The sequence below is a fragment of the Rhinatrema bivittatum genome, chromosome 11 (genome assembly GCF_901001135.1).
Source record: "Rhinatrema bivittatum chromosome 11, aRhiBiv1.1, whole genome shotgun sequence".
NCBI classification, from domain to species: Eukaryota; Metazoa; Chordata; class Amphibia; order Gymnophiona; family Rhinatrematidae; genus Rhinatrema; species Rhinatrema bivittatum.
In genome coordinates, this window is record NC_042625.1 from 65,340,184 (window position 1) to 65,363,658 (window position 23,475).

The 23,475-nt window shown below is 42.6% G+C and overlaps 1 protein-coding gene across 7 annotated transcripts in view; it reads left to right on the top strand.

Moving 5' to 3' along the window:
• The window catches only part of OSBP2 (oxysterol binding protein 2), a 299,091-nt gene that overhangs the window by 145,861 nt on the left and 129,755 nt on the right, over window positions 1-23,475 (top strand). For 6 of the 7 annotated variants that reach the window (XM_029619307.1, XM_029619309.1, XM_029619308.1 and 3 more), the window contains one exon: window positions 16,367-16,617. In XM_029619307.1, coding sequence (XP_029475167.1) covers window positions 16,367-16,617 — 251 coding nt within the window. Of the gene's footprint in view, window positions 1-10,091; window positions 10,141-16,366; window positions 16,618-23,475 lie in introns of those variants that run through there. The other variant, XM_029619313.1, reaches the window with a different exon arrangement.

Consider the following 23,475-nt stretch of genomic DNA (forward strand, 5'->3'; position numbering starts at 1 on the left):
TTCCAAAGAGCCACGTTTTCAGTTCTCGCTTGAAACTCTTACTTTCTGTTATCTAATGTAAAGACTCTGAGAGTTCCATAGCTTGGGGCCTGCTATGGGAATCATTTGGTCTCTTAATTGCGTTAGTTGTGTGTTCCGAGTGGAAGGCACCATTAGGAGACCTTTGTTTTGTGATCTTAGGGCTCTTTGTGGTGTGTAATGTCGAAGTGTCACTCCTAATAAACTTGTGTCAATATTGTTGATGATATTGAACATTAGTTAATACTTTGTAGTGAATTCTGGATTGTACTGGAAGCCAGTGCAGTGCTATCAGCGAGGGGGTTATGAGCAAGGAGGATTGGATCTATTCTTTGAGATCCTGATGGGTACTTGTGGCCTGGATTGGCCACTGTCAGAGAGAGGATGCTGGACTTGATGGACCTTTGGTCTAACCCAGTATGGCATTTCTTATATTTCTTAATTTAAAGCTGTAAAACAATGACATTTTCAGATGAAAAATATTTCCCTTGAGAAACTCGTTCAAGGTGAGTTCTGAAGACTATACCTATTAGTGTCATTGACAAAATAAAGGCAATTCAAAGGAGGGCAACCACAAAATGGTGCTTGGCCTACACTATTAGTCTTGGAGAAAAAGGAAATAAAGATGTAGTTTCTAGAAGGGAAAGAGCCTAGAAATTGTAGTGAAAATTCTCAGCCGAGGGCTCTGTGGGCTCTATGCAAAGTTATTAGATTCCACCATTGCTCAATGACTAAGACACCCTTGATCCAGGGGCTCTGAATACTGAGTATCCTTAGCCCTAACCAACCCAGGAGTGAAAAACCTGCTCTGAGAATCAAACCCGGGTCTTCTGCATGGCAAAAAAGTGTTATCAATTCATGAATATTTTGTTTACTGACGTCTACTGATTTTTACAAATGACAATTTTTTTTTACTGAGACACATGATCTGTGATTACATTTACAGTAAGCATGCTTGTGTCTTTTTGCCCCGATATGATGCACATTCAAGTGTGTGATTATCCTCATCTGTATTTCTCCCTTGATAGGAAATATTACATAAGTGAAGTGTGTGTGCATTACTGTATATGTATACTGTGCTTATCTGCCACCATTGGTATGCTTTATGTCTGGATGAAAATAGGTCAGGTATCTCGGCCAGCAACTTCTCTCACAGAGAGCAGTACTCACTATATCCTAGTCCTTATCCCTCATGCACATTGTTACCATTCACAAACCCAGTCGAGCCATCAAGCATCTCTGGCTTGTGCAGGATTGGCAACCTTCTCAGATTCAGCCTAAAGTGATGAACAGATTGTCAAACAGCAATCGCACTGCTAGATTACATACAGGCAGACACATTTATTTCACTGCCTTTTGAACAGGTCAGTTTTTGGCACAAATTTATAGATGCTCCATAAATTTGCAAACAGTTGGCAACTCTGTCATTGACATACCTGGACACCTTTGAGTTATGGTGACCCTGAGATTACTTTTGATGGGGGCAGGGAGGAATAATATCAGCTACCTCTTCCCCCCCCCCCCATTAATCCATACTTTCTCTCTCTCCCTTCCCTGCCACCTACTACCATCACTACTTTTCCCCCCTCCTGGGATAATCCCCACCTTCTTCCCCTTCCTCTCTCCCTGACTCCGACACGCTCTTTGCTCTATAAGTCACAGCTCCCTGATTTGTGCACCCTCACTCTGCTCTCAGCTGAGTGAATCTGAAGTCTTAGAATCACAGCTGCAGACTGGACTTCGGGTGTTATAGCCCCTCTCCAGTTTCTCCCACACACACTGCCTGCAATGTGTGCTCCACAATCACTCCTCCTCTCTTGTTACCTGCAGGCTTACTCAGGAAGGGGAGTGGCTGGAGCTGTAAACAGACAGGCTGAAGCTTTTTAGTTTTTCCCCCAGGGACAGGTAATTGATGTAAATTCCCTGAGTCTCCAGGGAAAATGCGGAGAGTTCCCAGGTATGGTCACTGAGCCCCTGGATAAAGCCCGTTGGTTTGCTGATTTGACTAAACCAAGTCCTTTCTGATTACTCTAATATTGCCATGGACTGGCACAAGCAGCTCTGACTCTGACACAAGCATCTGCCAATACTTGTCCATGGTGCTACAGAACTAAATAGCTACCAGCCTGAATTATTCAAGGATAAACTGAAACCAGGCAGATGTCAGCCTAGCTAAAGTTCCTCGGAAAACACAGATTTCCCCGAGACTGGTTGGGGATATCTGTCATATTTTCCCCCTCTGATTTTAGGGAAATCTATTGCAGATCTGTTGCCATAAGGAAATCCTCCATGGAATTTCTGCAGATTTAGCAGAAAATGCTCTCTTGCTGCAGGTTTTTCAGGATTCATTGAAGCAAGCAGCAAATCTGTGTACATCCCTAATGTTTGAAATAGAAGAGCGGTGGGAAGCTCATGGAGACCTCATATATTAAATGCCCAAAAGTTAGGCTAATGAGAGCTTATAATGGCGTAAGCTTGTCTTTATTTATAATCATCGGTCTCGATGAGCACATTTGAGAGGGCGCCATATAAAGTATAGCTGCCCCAATTATGCACTTAGAGTCAATTGTACTATGATATTGTACTTAACTTGCGAATTTTAATCTCCGGCATCGAGGTCCAAATGCTACTGAAGTTGATGGTAAAAGTGGAAGAAACCGACTTTAATCCGACACGCCGTGTTTCGGAGGAAACCTCGAGATTCCCTATTACAATATAGGAGTCGTAAACAGATGTCACAAACAGTATGTGTATTAGAACATACGGATCTTACACAACAAATTCGGCAGTCCATTCAGCGTAATTGGCATGTCCTGAGTCCACATCACATCTTCCGTTCTCCACCCATGTTTGCTTACAGCAGAGGGGTTAATATTAAACAACAAGTGGTACGCGCCACCCAACATTTGGATATCACTCCCGGCCCCCCGGGTCAGACACAGTGCGGAAATTGCAGTTTTTGTACCCTAGCCATCACTGGTGTTGAATGGCAAGACCCTAATACCCAGATTCGAATTACACGGCGACAAGCCGTCCACTGCAACTCTGATTTTGTGGTATATGGACTCATTTGCCCTTGCCAAAAAATTTATGTGGGTAGAACTACACGTAAAATTAAAGTCCGGCTAATTGAACACCGTAGCCGCATTAAGAACTTAGACGTCAAGGCCCCCATGGTACAACATTGTGTCACCCATCAACATAAATTTGAACAATTCCAGTGGCTGATTATTGAACAAATCATACAATCATGGAGGGGGGGAGACAGACTCTCCACGTTGAATTTGAAGGAACACCAATGGATCTATCGTTTACAATCTGTGGAACCGCAGGGCCTCAACGAGAAAATAGAGTGGTACACTCTTATTTAGCCTTTGCCTATATTGATTGCCTTTCTTTGTGTTCCCCCCCCTCCCCCTTTAGAAATGGCGGACAGTGACGACATTATCCATATAAGGATAGGTTTGGGTATATCCCCGGCAAACTGTTTCCAAGATGGCTCCCTCCTACGTCATTTCCCTTTTATGGACAGTCGCGCTATGGGGATTCCCCCATTTAAAAATTCTTTTAATATGGCTGCCGATGTCGTCAAATCCCTTTCATCATCCATACAAGGATAGGTTGGGGTATATTTTCGGTCAACTGTTTTCAAGATGGCCTCTTTTTACGTCATTTCCCTTTCATGGATAGTCGCGTTAGGGGGAATCCCTTTATTTAAATTTTTTCAAAATGGCTGCCGATATCGTCACTTCCCTTCTATGGACAGCCCTTGTTCCAAAATGGCCTCGACTGTGACGTATGTGCCCTTATTTGGACACACCCATACCTTTGGCGCCTTTTTTGTCTTTAAAGGTTAGCGTTCAGACGTCTCTCGCTGCCGATAGTATACACACGGTCCAGCGAGCGACTCCAGCATCGCGACGAGGTAATATATATATGTGCAAGGTTTCCCGGTTCAAAACACCTAACGTAAGGTTTCAGTACTTGATTATGCATTGTTTTACCTGCAGAATCATATAGAGACGCCTTCGGGCGCGACAAACTGAGTCAACGCTTCACATATAGTAAGTGTTCTTTCCATTGTCACTGCCATCTTCTCCTTGCGGTGGGTTTTTCATCATGCACTTGTTCTCTTGTATCTATTTTATTCTTAACAGTGGCAAGCATCTCCGGTTTGTGACATAAGCAGGTAACAGTGGCACCCGACCCCCTGAGGAAGGAGGTTTCCTCCGAAACACGGCGTGTCGGATTAAAGTCGGTTTCTTCCACTTTTACCATCAACTTCAGTAGCATTTGGACCTCGATGCCGGAGATTAAAATTCGCAAGTTAAGTACAATATCATAGTACAATTGACTCTAAGTGCATAATTGGGGCAGCTATACTTTATATGGCGCCCTCTCAAATGTGCTCATCGAGACCGATGATTATAAATAAAGACAAGCTTACGCCATTATAAGCTCTCATTAGCCTAACTTTTGGGCATTTAATATATGAGGTCTCCATGAGCTTCCCACCGCTCTTCTATTTCAGGAATCATTTATAAATTGTTGATGTCATTTATTTCCTGATATTTGTGGATCCATTCATATTTGTATTCATCCCTAATGTTTAGCAGACTGTAACTGGCACCAAGACATCTTTGTAAACTTGTTTAACTAAAGAGTGATATCTGATGTTCTGTCTTTTTTCTGATAGTCCAGAATCTTTGTTTCCAATAGATCTGTCACAGTCTGAGGTTGCCCACTCATCAGTCCCTCCTCTTACCTGGTGTCAGGGCACGGTATGAGGGCTCTGTGGGATATATGTAACACCGCCCTTCCCAGGTTTAGCTCGGTGAAGGAGAAGTGACCGACCACCTTATTAAGACAGAAAGCAGTGCTGGTTCTGTGGCACCAGCTCTTGGATGATTTTGTATGCTATGTTGTATGTTGTTCTCAGTTGGAGCTACTGTATGAGGGAAATAAAGCTGAGCTGGCAGGTGTCATGCAGGCTGTGAGCTCTCCGGTGTCCTGCTGACTCTGAGCACTCTGATGCTCCCACTGGCTGCAGCTCTGTGCCTGGGATTGTGGGCTCATTCCTCTGTATCATCCACTGAAGGATTGCCCCAGAGGTGCTCACAGCCGCCAATCCATTTTCCATAAAGATTTCAACTGCGTCATCGGGCTATAAATAGCTGTCTACGCTTACATTGAGGCCAGCTGTTACTATAGCAACTTGCGCAGCTTCTGATAGCTGAAAAGAATTCCTTGGAAAGTGGCTTGTATCCCTTACCGCTTTATTGAAAATAAAGAAAACTAAGGGCTAATTTTGCATGTTTCTTTGTGACATGGTGTGCATGGAGCTGGGTTTCAGCTGTCATTTCCCTCACTCTGTGATAGCATGTTACTCACAGCGGTGTCCTGCTCTCGGCTGCTGGAGCAGGGGCAGGACATCTATTGTTCCTTAGAATGCAAGTCAGTTTTCCACAAGCTGCGAGACCTTTTATTGTAAAGCATGAGAATTATCCAAAGATGATTTCAAGATCCCATGGGTCCTTTGGAACCCTCACTGAGGCCATAGGTCACCTTGCATGTGACTGTTGTGATTTTTAGTTATTTGCTCAGTTTACAGGCTGAATGTGTTTCTGTACATTACTGCACAAAGAAAACGGATTTCTGGGCAGACTGGATGGACCGTTTTGGTCTTTATCTGATGTAATTAACAATGTTACCTTGAATACAAAGCACAGACTACTTTTTCCTGTAGATAATGTCACTGATAGTGCCACATAATGGTCCAATGGCAGCTGCAGAGAGCACATTCCAGGTTCTTTGCATTCTGTCTCTGTGTAGGAAGTGATTTCAATCAGGAAAATGAGCTGGAAGTCTGAGGATGGCCAAACAGGCATCTGACAGTCTAATTTCTGCACTAGAAGAACACTTTAGACCTGGCAGGATGTGCCTCACTGGAAGCAGTCAAAAAAACCCCCCAAAAACAAACAAAGCAGGGTGGCAATAAATATCGAGTCCATTGCATTGCAAAACAATTAAGGTGAGAACTTTTTAGTGTCCTTATATAGCAAAGGAAATAGATATATTGTCCAAACTGCTTCTAATTTATTCTTTAAAATAGTCTTTTGTGAGGAAAATATCCTCCTATCTCCATAGTCAAGAGCAGAAACTAAAGAGACAACATGTATTCTCATATCCCTCGCAAAAAACATGTGGAAACATCTTATAAAAAGGGGAGGGTTCTTTACCCTTTCAAATCTTAAAACAAGAGGATGCTCTATCATACTAAGAATTAGCAGATTTGAAACAAATTGTGTCAAGTACATTTTCATTCTACACATAATCAAACTGTGGAATCTCTTGCCAGAAAACGAAGTCAAGGGGACTGCCATAGCAGGGTTTAAAAAAAAGGTTAAGACAAGTTCCTGGGGAAAAAATGCATACAATGTTGTTAGCTAGGTGGACTGGGGGAAACCATTGTTAACCCTGGAAGTAAAATACAAGACAAAACTTGAAACCACCTGGAAAAATGAATAGAATTATTAAAGGACCATCGTAAAGAGAACCAAACTGATAAGGCTGTGTAGAGACCCTCTGGTGTCCTTTAGATAGCCCTAGATCTCTCCCAGCCCTGGGTTATTCTAGCTTAGTGAGAGAAACCATTCTTAACAGCATCTCCCCTAAAGGCCTGCTGTTAATGGTTTCTCCGTAGTGCACAAGGGAAGGCTAGGAGTCTAGAGAGCAGTGTTGCCAATTTAGCAGTATTGTCTCTGGATGTTGTGATTTTTTAAGCCGATGGCGACTTTTGAAATGCAAATGCAACAGGGAGCTAATTTACTGATTTTTTTTTTTTTTTTTTTTTTTTTTTTAAACAAGTTAGCTATAAATCTAGCAATTTTCTTACTGTTCTGAAATTTGCATTGAGTTCCCCACTTACTGAGCATGTCTGGAAGAGAGTGTGACCTCTGGCTAAAGTGCTGTAGAAAAGAACCAGACAACGTCTTCTTTTCTGGCTAGATTGTCGGGCTAGCCCAGGCTGGTTCCATCCCCATCCACCCCAGCACCAGACTCCTCCTCCACACAGGCAGGTAGGCTGCTAGTTCAGTCTCTCTTCTTTCACCAGATGCACTGAGGGACCAGGGTCAGGCAGACCTGGGAAGATTGGCAACATGGGATCCAGCTCTTAGAGAACAGATTGGTGAGTCACTTGATAATGAAGCAGCTGCTTCCATTTCAGTCTGAGACCTTATTGCCTTCATTCTTGGTTTCATCGCTTTAGCAATCGTATTTTTAATGCCGTTTCAGTGAGTCCATCCTTGTATTCCTGTAGCAGCAGGAATGTTTGAGGTGACAGAGACATGAGACAAGTTTGTAGAATTATACAGGTAAATTTTCAAAGGCCCACTTGCGCGCCTCGTGCATTTTACAACAGGCCCGGCCACGCGCATAAACCCGATAACGCGTACAAGTACCAGGCCAGTCAAAAGGGGCGGGCGGGGTGGGCCGGGACAGCACCATTAGCTGCTCTCTCGGGAAAGCGCACACTAGCAGCTGGCCGGCACGTGGAAGTTGCTTCTGCTCCTTAATTGGAGCGGACTGGCAGGGAACTGGGGGAGGCCCGATTGCACCCCCTGCACGTAGTTTACTAAAATTCACCCGCGTACGCCGCCCGCACATGCACACGGCCATGAGATTTTATGACACGCGCATGCCGGGTGCGCACATGGTATAAAATCGGCGGGTCCATATGCCCGTGCGCGCCTTTTAAAATCCACCCCTTTCTTTGCAGTGTTTCAAACTGTATCCTGTTCTCATGGAGCCATTCGCAGCAATCGGTGCTATGTGAGGGCCAGGAGGTAAAGTGTTAGGGCACAGCCATTAGGAAAAATGCAGCAGGGTGAGAGGAATGCTGGAGACTTTTTTTCACAGGGTGGTGATTTTCTTCATTTGAGTTCGGCCTTTGAAGGTGAACGAGCTGTTTTCAGTTCTCTTGTTTTGGGTTAGGTCCTCCTTGCCCTAAAGTTTCCTTTTTAGTGAGGAGAATCTCCTGCGGTGCATCCCTCCCCCCTTGGCATCTGTCTCCAGTTTTGGCAAAGAGACACTTTAGTGAGGTTTGGAGATTTTTGGTTGTATCCTGGGTGAGACCCTCCTCCGTGTTGGTGAGGAGCATTCCCAAATCCGGGGGGAGGGACGACACTTGTGTGCTCCTTTTCCCTGCAGTTGGAAGGAGTGCAGTGACTCATCACCGCAGAGGAGGTTTGGGATTTTAAGTGTGCTTTCCCTTTTGGTTTGTGAGGAGATTTCCTACCACCCTTCCTCACGCTGAAGCTGGACCGTAATAGCCTGGTTTCATTCGGTAACAGACCTTTCCCTTTGAGAGGTCACATCAGAAAGAATCTGGAGCACAGAGAGAGGAGAGACAAGAGCCTTGAGCCTTGGACACAACCAGATCTCCACCCCTTGGGGGACTGTAAGGTAGATAGGCTACAGCAGAGTAAAAGATTTATGTGAAAATCTGATGATACGAATTCATTAGTTTTAAGGAAGCAGTTATACTTTTTGTGAGGTAATCAATCAGTTTTATTTTAGCAGCATAAGTATACAAGGTTTAACACGGTACAGATATTTACTTTGTTTTAAGTTTCTAAAATTTTGCAGAGCAAAGCACTGTTATGAGAAGCAAGCAGAACTCATGGGTTCTCTCCAATGTAACTCGCACTTGACAATTATACAATGCCAAACTAATTAACTGTTATAATTAGTGAGGTTTGGGTGGACCCTTGGACACTGTGGCAGCTGACCACGCCTAGGGGGGGGGGCAGTCCCATGAGGGGCCACACGTCCGGCTCAGCTGAGGACACACAAACAAAGAGATTTGATCTTTATTTAAACAATGTTGTGTAGCCACCAGAGGTGGCAGTGATAAGTAGTTGAAGTAGCCCAGCTGGGCTAGTATCCCTCAGGCGCTGGAACAGCGACTCCTCCGGTAGCAGTGCTGTAGTGGAAAGAACTGAGAATGAGTACAGTGGAATATGAACAAGCTCCAGTATGGAGAACCCCAAGATAAGAAGAGCAGGCCCTCGAGGAGTGAGTACCTGATCCCTGAGAGCTGAGAGACTATAGGAGATGTACTCACACAGCGGTTTCATGTAAGAGATGGCACCAGAGCTGGAATGGAGGCAGGCCCTCGAGGAGCGAGTACCTGGTTCCAGGGAAAGCTCTGAGGTGGAAATGGCAGTACTCACTGGTGTTGAAGATAGCGAATTCTTCCAGGCAGAAGAGAAGTTAGGAACAGGCAGCGAGTCAGGGAACATGGGCCCTCGAGGAGAGAGTACAGGTTTCCTGATAGCGACCTGAAAGCAAGTGAGGCCTCCGAGGAGCGGGAACCCCGTTAGAGTTAAGAGTCCAATGAAAATTGGAGGCAGAGTAGCTGGGTACAGAGAGCAAATCCCATCCATAAGAATCCCCTTGCTAACTCAAAGGCTAGCAAACAGTGTAGGCTTTAAATATCCGGGCAGCGTTACATCATCACAGAGGGACGCCCCTGAGGTTCGCGCCAAGTAGGAAATAAGAACGAGGGCTGTGCGGCGTGTGCGCCCTAAGGTACAGATGGAGCATGGTGGGAGGCAGGCCCAAGCCAGTTGGGGACGCCAGAGAGGATGGCAGTCAGACACCGCGGCAGCCAGATGTCCATTAACAGCAAGAGGAGGAGCAAAAGGAGAGAGGTAGGAGGAGAGCAGCCATCTGGAAGGGACAATCACAACATTAACCCAGCTCAAAGATGAATAAAAAAGCCAGTTTTATCTCACCCACAAATTCCCAGGACCTGTCTCAACACGCAAATCCCCGGCAGGTGAATGACAGGAAAATAGAACCCAGAGGTCTCACAGACGTCTCTGTGAGGTATGCCGGCAGGAACAAGATAAAGAAGTTCTTGGCTTCAGCCAAAGTTCTTTCAAGGAATAAGTTGTCAAGACAGCTACTTCCAGGTTACTGAGCAGAAAATGCTGAGCAGGCAACTCGGTCTTAAACTTGCAAGTTCGTGGCTATAGTGAAGTGCAACAGTCAACGTTCTGAGGAAGATATTCCTTAGGAAAATGTCCTGGGATAATCGGTGGAAAAAGATCCACAGTATGTATAGTTCAGAGTCTTTTTCTCTGTTCAGAACCTCATTGCGTATTCAATTCCGTAGGATCAAATGTTGGTCTTGATTGGATGTTACCACCGTCTATAGATGTAGGATTGGTGGGATGCAAATGACGTTGTCTGAGTCCAGATGCATATGAATATTCTCCATGAAGGTAATGAAGTTCATCAGCAGACATTTGCTGAACAATACCCATTTCATAGCTGGTTTCATGGCTAGATACAAAGTTTTTCATCAAGGACATGCTTATAGTCCTTGTGTCCTCGGTGTTCTTAGCACATGGTGAGGTGCAGACATGTCTGATAGGGAAGACAATTGCAGCTTCTCTGTGTGACTCACAGTTCCATATTAAGTTGCCAAGATCATCACACGGATGAAGACTCCATCTTTGTTACTTCGACCTGCACTTTGGTTCAGTCTGTGTGCATAGCTGCAGGCTCAGGTTCAATTATGCACATCCTTGTTCTGGCTTTTACTCTACAGGACACACATTGGGGTGAAGGATACTGGACTTTTGGATCTCAGGTAGGATTTTTTTGGGACTAAGGGGATCCCCTCACATCTAAGATTTCCCTGCCCAACTGGGACAGTTTATCCACCAAAATCCAGAAGAGATAAACCTGAACCTCCCTAGTTTTAAAAATAAGGAGGAGTTTGAGGGAGATCAGAAATGGGGGGGGGGGGGGGGCAATAAGATTGCAAAAAAAAAAAAAAAAAAATCCCAAGGAATACCTAATTTATCATTTAAGAGGCCCATATTCGGCCGCTGGTTGGCTTTGCTAGTTAGCCGGATAAGCCTATCTTCCTATTTTATTGCCGTATATTTGGCACAGGCACACCACTAAATATCTCCGGCTAACTTTAGGACAGCTGTACAGGACCACCAGAGCTAGCTGGATAAGTTATCTGGCTACCTCTGAATATCAGAGTTGCCAGATAATTTATCTGGCTAATTCAGCTCCTTCACAGGACACCTCTGGACCACCCCTGAAATACCCCTCACTTATCAATCCAAATTCTTGACAGACAAATAGTTATCCAGCTAGAATTTAGCCGGATAACTTCAAATGCATTTGAATATGGACCTCTAAAAGATATATTTATACTACATTGGTTGAAGGCAATCTCTGAAATGGCTGCCTGGGCTGAACTGGAATTTTATTCCCTTTTCTACTCACCATAGGAAAACATTCAAATTATATTTTTACTTCAGTTACATTGAAACAAAGTCCCTCAATTTACCAGCCACACAAACTCTGCAAAACGGCACTCAGAATCTATATAGCAAGCCTGCCATACTAATAGTACAGCATTAATTCCTGAAACTCAAACAGCAACAGCCCTACATGAAAAGGTAATATTGTAAATATTCCACCTGGACCTAAAACACCAATACACCTTCTAGTGGGGAAAAAAGAACAAGCTGGATTACTGCGGATCCCTACACAGAACCTACCTGCTAGCAGAATACTTCACCGGCATCACACACACAGAACACAGACCGACCCTCACCTAATATAGAAATAAGGGATCACAAATTATAAATAGAAATATGCAGAAAAAAACATTCTTTTTTGTTCTACTATCCTCTCCAGTCCCTCCCTCTTTCTTTCCCCTGCAGATAGGATGGGGGGACGGGACAAGAGAGGAGAAGGAGCTGGATTATTTATCGTTTCTAAAGTGTAATTAGACATTAGCAGCACTGTACAAGTACAAATAAGAGTTTCTGCTCTATGGAGTTTACAATCTAGTTAAGACAAATACACAAGACAAACAAGATCTCTTAAAATTCTGTTTCCTTACATGTAACTGAGGCTTCGGACTCTTACCAAACATTTTCACTGTTTCCATCTGCTGGGAGATTAGGGGAGGGTGGTTCTTTGCTTTGCACTGTGTTCTGTCTACTTCAGCCTCACATCCACTTGCATGCTGCCTGGGAAGGGAGTAGCTGGAGTAGAAAGCAGAGAGCTGATCTCTGCTGCCTGAGATTTTGGGCACTGGCCAGTAGAGACATCAGGGCACAGCCTTGTCTGCTTATGCCCATAGGTAAAAGCAACCTTGCTGATGACGCCCCCTTGGGCTTGACACCCAAGGCTGCCACCCTCCTTGCCCCCTCCTCCCCCTTCCCACCCTTAGTTCTGGCTCTGGGTTAAGGATACATACTCAGAGACAGGGGTGGATTGGCCTATTGGGGGATCAGGCATTCCCCGGTGGGCTGGTCGCTCTGGTCACGTGGTCTGCTGAGCGCGGCCGCGAGAGAGCCTCACTCGGCAGACCAGAGGGTATCTTCTGGGTCAGTTTTGGGGAAATTCCCCCGGCCGATCTTTACCCGGAATCTGCCCCTGCTCAGAGAGTAAGACTGTAAGGAAGTTCAGTGAAAGGAACTAGTGGGGAGCACAGATGTAAACTGAAGCAGTTTCACAGTGATTGGACTTTATTTATTTTGAAAAGATCAAAGTAAAGTTTTATTTGAATACCCAGTCAGTGTCCAGCCTGTTCCCTGCAGCATCATCGCAGAAGGAGTTAGCAATGCACATGAGGAAGGGGAGTTCACTACCCTGTCTGGGTCTTGAAGGTCAACCTTCCCCCCACTTCAATAGAAAGAATCCATATCTTGGAACAAACAAAGAGGGGAAAATATGCTAATAGAGACAGCCCTAAGATATAAATGTTTTTATGGCCATTTGGGATACAGTCAACTGACCATAAAAGGGGAGATTTCAAATATGAAAATCCCCAAAAAGATATCACCATCTTTTAGTGAGGTTGCACAGTGGGGGATTTTATAGCCTGGGTGAGATATAGGATCATCATGGTGATCAGGAAATCGTCCATAATTGATGTTGGTTTATCTTATGTGAAAATTAAAGTTGCCCATCACCGACAATCCACCGAATTGCTCCACTAGATGTTGGGGAGAGCTCCACAGGAGGACATAAATCTCCAGATTTGAACCACTGATCATTGGAATAGTTGTACGTTTCTTTCATTGCCTAATTTCTTGTTTACTGTTCACCTGTTTTAACCTAAGGGCTCACCGTTTTTATTGCATTTTTATTGTACTCCTTTGTGTGCATAGTGTCCCCAGCTTAGTCTATACACATCTCACCATATAAACATAAACTTATGTTACCTGCCGCACTGGTTCTTTGTAATGTTGACCAAGATATTGCTGTGTGTTGGTATTTCCAGTACTGTCCTCATTGGTGTAGGACCTGGAAATTCGGAGGTCTGAGGTTCTCTACAGGGGGGGAGAGGGGAGGGAGGGTGGGGATAGGGTTTGTGTTCTACACTAGAAAAATGAAAAACTGGGTGTCTGTCATGGTCTGTTAATGTGTTCTTATGCTTTGCTGTATTGTAATGTGGCTGATTCCCAATAAAAACAGTTATAAAAAAAAAAAAAGTTGCCCATGATCAGAAATTGGTGAATTTTTATTTCAGATCTGTGATCAGGTTTAGCAGTTCTTGTGTGAATGAGATGCTTTTACTTGGAAGTCAATAGACTACTAGGGAGACCCACTGGATCTACTTCTTCCAAATGGACTAGTAGGCGTTCTGACGCCATTTCTATTGGGAGTAAGGTCTGGCACATCTTGATAGTGTTTCAGATCAGAATTGCCATTTCTCTACCAACTGGACAATACTTAGATCTGTTTTATTGTTTGGAGTTTTTAATTTTTGAGCTACCAATGAAAAGGTGTGAGCTAAATACACCATAAGTAAAGCGTCATTAGGAAACATTTTAGAACAGCACACCAAGACCAGGACTGTAGGTACCAGAACGTACAATTCATTTACTTGTATTTATTCCCTACCTTTTTGAATAAGAAATCCATTCAAGGTGGGGCACAGTATGTTAGGATGGCAATTTACCATCAGAAATTGCAGCAGCTTAATCGAATAAGGTGCACATTATGTCAACAGTTATGTTAGAAAAGGGTGTAAAACGGTAAGAAATGGAACTAGAAATGAACAAACAGTGATGACTAATTTAAAACAATAATGGGTAGACTGAAAGAACTCAAAAATGAAATTGCAGATCTGTTATTTGTAATTTGTAACCTGTCATTAAAATCATCCATTGTACCTGAAGTTTGGAGGGTGGCCAATGTAACCCTGAAATTTAAAAAGGGCTCCGGGGTGATCTGGGAAACTACAAGCCAATGAATCTGATTTTAATACCAGAAAAAAATTGTGGAAACTATTCTAAAGAACAAAATCACAGAACACATGGAAAGACATGATTTAATGGGACACAGCATTGATTTACACAAGAGAAATCTTGCCTCACCAATCTTCTATTTTTTTTTTTTTGAAGGGGTTAATAAACATGTGGATAATGGTGAGCTGGTGGATGTAGTATGTTTGGATTTTCAGAATGCATTTGACAAAGTGTCCCGTGTAAGACTATTGAGAAAATTAAAAAGTCACGGGATAGGAGGCAGTGTCCCATTGTGGGCTGCAAACTGGTTAAAAAATAGGAAAGAGAGAAGAGAACTAAATGGTCAGTTTTCTCAGTGGAGAAAAACAGTGGAGTGCCTCAGGGATCTATACTAGGATCGGTGCTTTTTAATATATCTATAAATGATCTGGAAAGGGAAATGAGTGAGGTGATCAAACTTGCAGATGAGTCAAAATTATTCTGAGTTGTTAAATCACAAGTGGAATGTGAAAAATTGTGAGATTGGAAGACTGGGCATTTAAATGGCAGATTAAATCTAATGTGGACAAGTGCAAAGTGATGCACATGGGAAAAAGTAACCCACACTATAGTTATATGATGGTAGGAGTTACCACCCAGGAAAAGGATCTGGGCATCATAGTGGACAAAACTTTGAAACCCTCAGCTCAGTGTGCGGTGGCCATGGAAAAGCAAACAGAATATTCAGAATTATTAGGAAAAGAATGGATAATAAAACTGAGAATGAACACACTGTTTCAGTATCACCACCATGGTGAGGCTGCACCTAGAGTACTGTGTGCAGTTCTGGTCAACACATTTCAAAAAAGATACAGTTGCATTGGAAAAAGTACAGAGAAGGGCGACCAAAATGATAAAGGAGATGGAACGATTTCCCTATAAGGAAAGGCTAGAGGTTAGGGTTGTTCAGCTTGGAGATGAGATGGCTGAGGAGGAATATAATAGAGGTTTATAAAATCATGCATGGAATAGAACAGGTAAATGCAAATTTGTTGTTTACTCTTTCAAAAAATGCAAAGACCAGGAGACACTCCTTAAAGTTAGTAAGTAGCACATTCAAAACAAATTGGAGAATATGCTTTTTCACGCAATGCACAATTAAGCTCTGGAATTCATTGATAGAGGATGTGGTTAAGACAGTTAGCATAGATGGGTTTAAAAAATGTTGGACAAGATCCTGGAGGAGAAGTCCAAGAAGAAGTTAATCAAGTAGACTTGGGGAATAGCCATTACTTAACACTGTGCAATAATAGCATGGGATGTATTTACTATTTAGTATCTTGCCAGGTACTTGTGACCTGGATTGGCCACTGTTGGAAACAGGATACTGGGCTTGATGGACCCTCGGTCTGAGCCAGTATGGCAATTCTTATGTTTTTGTGTTGCTATGACTTAACATAATAAACAAATATCTCTGTGTGAGTTATTGAAGACCTGTATTAGACATCATGTTGAAAAATCTTATACTGTGCATGAAATCCACAGAACCATAAATCCTTACCTGGGTGGGATGTCTTTTTCACTCTGTGACTCTTAAGAGGAGATGCCAGATCTGTCAATTAACTCCAAGCCATTAAGGCTTGGCTTTTTAAGAATAAAGTTCCTTACAAAAATTTGAAACTTTGAACAGTGAGGTGCATTGACTTTCTAGCTTTGCCTTTGGCACTTCCATTCATAGACTGGGGTATCCCATGGCAATTATTTCCATCTGAATAGCTGAGGTAGTTCAAGGAATATAGATAGGAGTAAAAAGAAGCATGAAGATTCACAGGCAGTCAGAAAACTATCCACCCTTGTGGACAACAATGGAAGAGATCTTTGTTAAGTGAAGCAATTCTCATGTACTGTGAAAGGGTGGAATCAAATACACTAATTAAATATTTTATACGTTTTAAACTCTTGAGACCTAGCTGCCCTTGCTTTCATTGCACTGGCTCAGTAAATGTTGTGATTTCATACCAATGATGGGTAATCATAGCAACTGCATTTTTTTCTTGTCATTCTTGCAGACGACTCTGGTGATGAGGACCTCTCTTCACAGTCTGACAAGAGCGAGCTGCAGAATACCCTGAAGGCCCTCTCCAGTAAACTGGATGATCTAAGCACATGCAATGACCTTATTGCCAAGCACGGGGCCGCTCTCCAGAGATCCCTGAGTGAGCTGGAGAATCTGAGACTGCCTGCAGAAAGCGGAGAGAAGATCAAAGCGGTTAATGAGAGAGCAACTCTCTTCCGAATCACTTCCAATGCGATGATAAATGTGAGTCCACGTTCATAAATGTAACAGCAATTATTGAAGGCAAAGCAGCATTCAGTATGACTCCAGACTTATGTGGGGTTTTAAAGCCCCGAGTTTTCCAAATGTTCCAAGATTTGACCCCTATTCTAAAAACAAACAAATCAGACTTGGCTCATGATAACAATAACCACACTAAAAAAGGCATTTACTGAGAGTGTATGTCCTGTCCAGGTTCCCTTCCTGTACCTTTTGCTCAAAGCTTATTACCTGCAGATGACTCTGACTTGTGTAATTTCTGAGATCCCTTACTCTGAAGGGTCTGGGAAGAACCTTGTAAAAATGCCAGAGTTCTCTGCCTGCACCCCCCCCCCCACCCTCCGTGTTCTCCCCCCTCTTTTTCCCAAGTTCCCACCTCTCTTCCCTCTTGGCCTTTCCTGCAGCCCTGTCCACTGGGAGTGGGGAAGGAATCCTGCTGAGTATGAGGCTCCTTCTACTGCCTCCCATAGCTGATTGGCTCTTGTGAGCAGAAAGAGCCAAACATCCATAGGAGGCAGAGCAGCAGCTCAAAAGGCCTTCATCTTCCTTTCCCATCGCCAACCTGAGCCAGAAAAGATGAGGTAGGCAGGGAAAGTGGACCAATCATGCTGCTTCTCCTGCTTTCTATCCAGCGGCATCTCAGGGGATTTCACTTGATTCCTCATTATTTTGTCTGCAGGTTAAAGCTGCTATTAAAACTGCATTTGTTAGATAGTGATTAGTGCAATGAGTGAAACCGTTTCTTAATAACTCTGATTTTAGAATAATTGTCCAAGTCTGGCTATTTCTGCCCTTGGATATTGTAAAATGCTTTATCTTGGCTCCCAGCCACTACTGCAAAGGCCTTGTAAGCTGGACAGAACGCGGTTGCTAGGTTATTTCAGGAACCCGAGTAAGAGATTATATCACCCCTATTTTGTCTTTATTGCACTGGCTTCCTGTTTAGTTGGCATGTAAAGTTATTTTACTTTATTTAATATAAAAAATTATATACTGCCTAGCCAGTAGATTCAAAGTGATTCACATTAATAAAGACATTCACAATTAAAACAGAACATTAAAATAACATAAAAACACTAATAAAACAGTCTAAACCTTAACTAAGATTGCTATCTTTATAGCAAACCAGTATGAAATACATTATTTAAATGCTAAAATATCTTAATAGTGAGAGAAGATGTTTGATGGCTCTGTTTGGATACACTTAAGTATCCTCCTGGAAAGCCAATGTAAATAAGCCTTGAACTGTTTCTTACAATTCATTTATGCAGGAAGTGATTCTAAAAGAATCAGAAAGAGAGTTCCAAAGAACTGCACCATCACTTATTAATAAGGCTTTGCATGACCAAACTCCTAGATATTTGAATACTGTTTGAAAAGTTCATCCTTTCGTATTTTAAGATCCTCCTTGCAAGATCTTTTAGATGTATCTTCTGTTAAACAGATTCAAATAGCAGAGTCCAGAAAACTGCTGTTTTCTGTTGCCAGGCCTCAGCTTTGGAACTTATTGCCTGGTAATTTAAAGTCTGAGGTGTCCATTTAAAAATTTAGGAAGCTATTAAAGGCTTTTTTTTTTTTTTTATTTTCACAAGATTTTGTCTGTACTTGAGCATTGGAAACGTAACCCCTAATTAGAGCTGGAGTTAACGTTTCTAGCGCTTTGGAAAAAAAAGTGAAAATATTTTTTAAAAAGTTAAAAAAAATATTGAAAAAGTCTCTGGGTAAATGTTGGCAGCCGCTGCCACTTAGCCGGGTAACTGTAATCGGGGATATTCAATGGGATGTTTATCCCACTGAATATCCAGGATAATTATCTGGCTAAATTTAGCTTGATAAGCTATCTCTTTTTTTCTTTTTATTATTGTCCTCCATCTCATTGTCTCACAAGGAAGGATTGGATACTAGTCATTTTTTGAATATTAACTATTGCCTGAATATATGTTTTTGCTAATCTCTTCTACCTCCTTTTAACCTTGAGTAATGGGGATAGTTCAAGGGCTATGCTCTTTAGAAATATTGAGGGAACACTGTGTGGTATTTTTTTGTTAGGGATAAGAGGCACTGGAATTTCTGGGAAAGACTTTATTTAGTTTTAGTGAGAGCGCTCTCTGTGATGCAAAAGGAAAAACAGATGCTTCTACAATATATTTTAAGGAAAAAACAAATTCTGATTATAGTTCCAGCTGGAGCCAAGGCTGCTACAGAGACGTATTCCTTGCAATGGAAAAGAGGTGTATACTTCTGTGTGTGTGTACGTACGTGTACACAGACTTGGTATACCCCCTCAACATACCAAAATTTGATTGGTTTATGAAGGAGAAGCATAATGGGGGAGAACATCAACTGGAGTCCAGCTTGGCTCTTGGGGAAAGCTGCAGTGAGTACAGTGGGATTATAATTTTATCTGTATGATGAAGCTCTAATGACTTGAATGTACTCTTCAGCTCAGGTACTGAGAAAGCTGCAGTTGGGGTTGTGAGAGCGTGGTATTGTTTCATTGGACAGAGCTGTGATCCCTAGATGAGTTACAGGGAAAAATATCTAGAGAAGCAGAAAAGGTAGTCAGGGCAGCAAAGATGCAAGCAGTAAAAAAAGACAGATAAAACTGACCAGACTTTTTTTCAGGCATGTCAGTGAAAGGAAGACATGAAGAGGTGGCATGCCAAGAGGAGAAAAGGCAGCAGCAAGGAAAAAGCAAAAGCACTGAAAAAATGCTTTTGTTCAGTGTTCATTGACGAAAGGGTTGAAGGATCATTGCAGCGATATATATGGTAGTGGGGTAAATGCCACACTATTTACAGAAGGGAGAGTTTTATCTAAGGCTAGCAAAACTGAAAGTGGGCAAGTTATGGGTGCAAAGGACACATTCTAGAATATTAAAAGAGCTCAGACATTTTTGCAGGTCTTCATGCACCTTTGGGTAGCAGATGTCCCTTTGTTGTAACAATGGGTGCTGTCTGCTTTTCTCCATATTTCACTCCAGCTAGGAGCCTATTGGACTGTGTGTGCACACAGAACTGTGCTGCCCTGCCCTGGACTTCTACTGTGCTGTAAATGAAGGTTTGTCTTAGGCTAGAGAGGCAAGAGGTTAGGACTCTTCAGCTCTGAGAAGAGACAGCTAGGGGAAATACAGTATAATAGAGGTCTATAAAATAATGAGTGGCGTGCAACTAGTAAATGTTAATTGGTTGTTTACTCTTTCAAACAGTACAAAGACTAGGGGACAAACAATGAAGTTACTAGGTGATCCATTTAAAACTAATAAGAGAAAATATTTTTTTACTCAATGCATTATTAAGCTCTAGAATTCATTGCCAGAGGATGTAGTGAAAGTTATTAATGTAGCTGTATTTGGAAAAGATTTGGACAAGTTCCTGGAGGAAAAGTCCATTAACCATTATTAAGGTGGAATTGCAGAAATCCACTGCTGATTCTTAGGATAAGCAGCTTGGAATCTCTCTACCCCTTTGGGACCCTGCCGGGTACTTGTGACCTGGACTGGCCATTGTTGGAAACAGGACACTGGGCTTGATGGACCTTTGGTCTGACCAGGTGGCAAGTCTTATTTCCTTAATCATGATCATTTCTCCCTTACAGCTCAGCACAAGTTGTACTCTTTCTTCAGAATATAATTTTGTCCTGTGCATTTTGTATCTCTGTATTCAGTGCTAATTAGGAAATGAAGCACAGGCTGAAATATCTATTTGTAGCTCTCTGGTGAGTATACATTCAGGAATTCAATTATTTCTGATTGAGGTTTTGCAGTTTTCCCTTGACGTATGTGTTTCTTCCCTCATTTACAGGAGTTATTCTTAGTTTGGCTTATTGCCTGTTTACAGCGTCAGTCTAAAATTATTCAAGAGGTTGGAGCCTCAGCTAAGTCACCTGCTCCTTGGTCTGGTCACATTCTGAAGGTAACCTGTAGGAACATAGTAATGACAGTAGATAAAGACCAACTGGTCCATCCAGTCTGCCCAGCAATTTGCTTAGGTGTAGTAACTGCCACGTGCAAGCTAGCCCCCTGCATTCTGTGAAGGATAAGAACTGCCTTTCTGTGCAGGTTAATGCCATGCATTCTGTTAATGGTAGCAACTGCTGCTTTGTGCAGATCACCTCCATGAAGAAATGTTGCACCATCTCTTTCTTCTTTTTCAACTTCAACCTCAGGGTTCCGCAGTGCCCTTTTGAATTAATTTACTCTTCTCATCTTCACTACCTCTTCAGGGAGGGCATTCTGGGCATCCACCACCCTCTCTGTGAAGAAATATTTCCTGATATTGGTTCAGAGTTGTCCCCACCGGCCCCCCCCCCCTCTGGAGTTTCATATCATGACCCCTTATTCTACCATTTCCTTTCCAACGGAAAAAGTTTGAAGTTTGTGTGTCATTAATACCTGCCAGGAATCTCAAGGTCTGCTTATGAAACAGTTACAGCCCTGGAAGAATGGGGAAGAAAAAAAATGTCCTTTTCATCCCATCAGACCAGTCTAGATGACTGGGTTGTGATTGCTGACCAGCAGATGGAGACAGAGAGTAACAGGTTTGCTGATGTCATCACTTATGAATATCGCATGCTGATCTTAGCCTGCCAGTATTCTCTGTCTCCAGCAGACGGTAGACAGGCATCCTGAGTTGTCAGGCTGAATAGAGAGAGAGGTTACCAGAGGCAGCTCCTGAGGAGAAAGATAAGTTCTTCTTCCCTTCCCAGGTTCTTACTCTGGAGATTTTTTTTTTTGTTTTTTTTTTTTAGGAGGTTGAAGGATAGGAAACTCCTGAGGTTGCTTGAGCATTGCTTGAGGCCAGGGGGCTTCCAGGAGTTCTTGATTGGGGAGGTCTTGAGCTGCCATCTATTCTGCCCTTTCCTCCCCACTCCTTATCCTTTTCTGTGTACTGCTCCTTTACATTTTTATTGCTGACTCTGTGAGAAATCAATAAAGTGAAAAAACATAATAAAAAAGGTGAGTTCGGCAGCTAAGCCAGCGATACTCTGGGAAAGTAGTAGAGTGTTTATTAGGACAGGGACACAGTTTTTTGGTGAATCACTAAACAATCTTAATTTTTTTTTTTACCACGTTTGGGAATCCTTTTGTGTACATTCGGTCAGGCAGTAATGGCGGCCTCTGCAGAGCACGAGAAGACAACCATGCTCCACACAGCCTGCAATTTATGAAACATTCATGGTGGGAGCAGTTTGAAATTGTGCCACAATTGCTCCAATGCCAGAGGAGAGCTGTGGGGCAGCAAGTTTATAACTCCGTAGGGGAGTTGAGGTCTGCAAGTGAAGATTTGGCCATGAAAGTTTGTTTGCGGTTTCTCTGACTGAGAGAGGGGCAATTTGACTTCATGCAACCATAGGGAGGGGATGATGAGATGAGGACTCCTTTTGTTCCTGAGGGCAATAAGCAGATGGCTTCTGTTATGGACCCTTTTTCAGTAGCAGCTCCTAATGTCTTAGTTTCTACTTCTGCTTCTTTGGAGGCATCCTCTTTGCTCTGGGCCTCAGGTTAAAATAATTTTTTAAATTTCCAGCAAGCATTTAGTTTACAACAAGGAGCGATCTCAGGATCCATTACAGCTCTTCCAGCACCTTCTGGATTAGTGGGAATTCAGGACAAAGAGAGGTCTAGAAAGGAAGAAAATCCCTCCGCACTTTGAATATAGCAGAAGGAAGATGCTTCAACTTCTGCTGAAGACCTTATTTTGGTCAGTATTAGAAAACCTTCCAAGTTCTTTCCTCTACATAAGTCTATAAAGGACTTGATTGATATGGAGTGGACATCTCCAAACAGTAATGAGCAAAGGAGAGTGGTGTTAGGTATGCTGTCCCCACCAAGTCAACTTCACCAGCTGCATGACCAATTTGGAAGAACCCACACAAGATGGAAGGGGTAACCCGAATACAATAGAGAATTTAACACCCCCCCCCCCCCCCATCATTTTATGGACCCCATCTTAGGGGATACAAGTGTTTGAACACTGATGCACTGAAAGATAATTTACTCCTAGTAAGGCTTCGATGTCAGCAATTCTAAATTTTTTACAGGAAGGCCTTTCTACGGATTTAGCTCTTAATTTCTTGAAAGTTCAGGTCTCAGCTCTTGCTTGTTTCAGGTAGGCCCTTATCTTCACATCCATATGTGTCTCTTTTGAGAGGCATCAAGCATATTAGACCTCCGCTGAGAATTCCTGATCCATCTTGGAATCTGAATTTCGTACTGATTTTTCTGTCCAACTCACAGTTTGAGCCTATTAAGGACATTTCTCTAAAACTGCTTATTTTAAAAATGGTTTTTCTAGTGGCTATTTGCTCAGCTCAAAGGATTTTGAAGGAACATGCTCTTTCATGCAGAGAGCCTTTTCTCTTAATCACTAAGAATATGGTCAAGATTCGCATGGTACCTTCTTTATTGCCAAAGATGGTAACTCCCTTTCATTTGAATCAATCTGTCTGCCTTCTTTTAGCAAGCATTCTGGTTTGTCTGACTATAAGTTGCTTCACTCTTTGAATGTTAGAAAAGTTCTTCTGAATTATCTCAAGGTTACTAATATCTTTAGGACAACAGATCATCTGTTTGTACTGTTTGGTGGTAAATGGAAAAGTGAGGTAACTACTGAAGCCACTATTGCTCATTAGATTAAGGATACAATTACTGCAGCTTAGATGGATTCTAGTAGGTCTTTGTGAGGGTGCATTCCACAAGAGCATAGGCTACTTCTTGGGCACAGCTGTGGTTGATTTCTCCTCTAGATTTGTACAGCAGCAACTTGGTCTTCTCTGCATTCTTTTTTTCTAAACATTGAGGTCCGTATTCAAAAGCCATTTAGACATGGCTAAACTGGCATA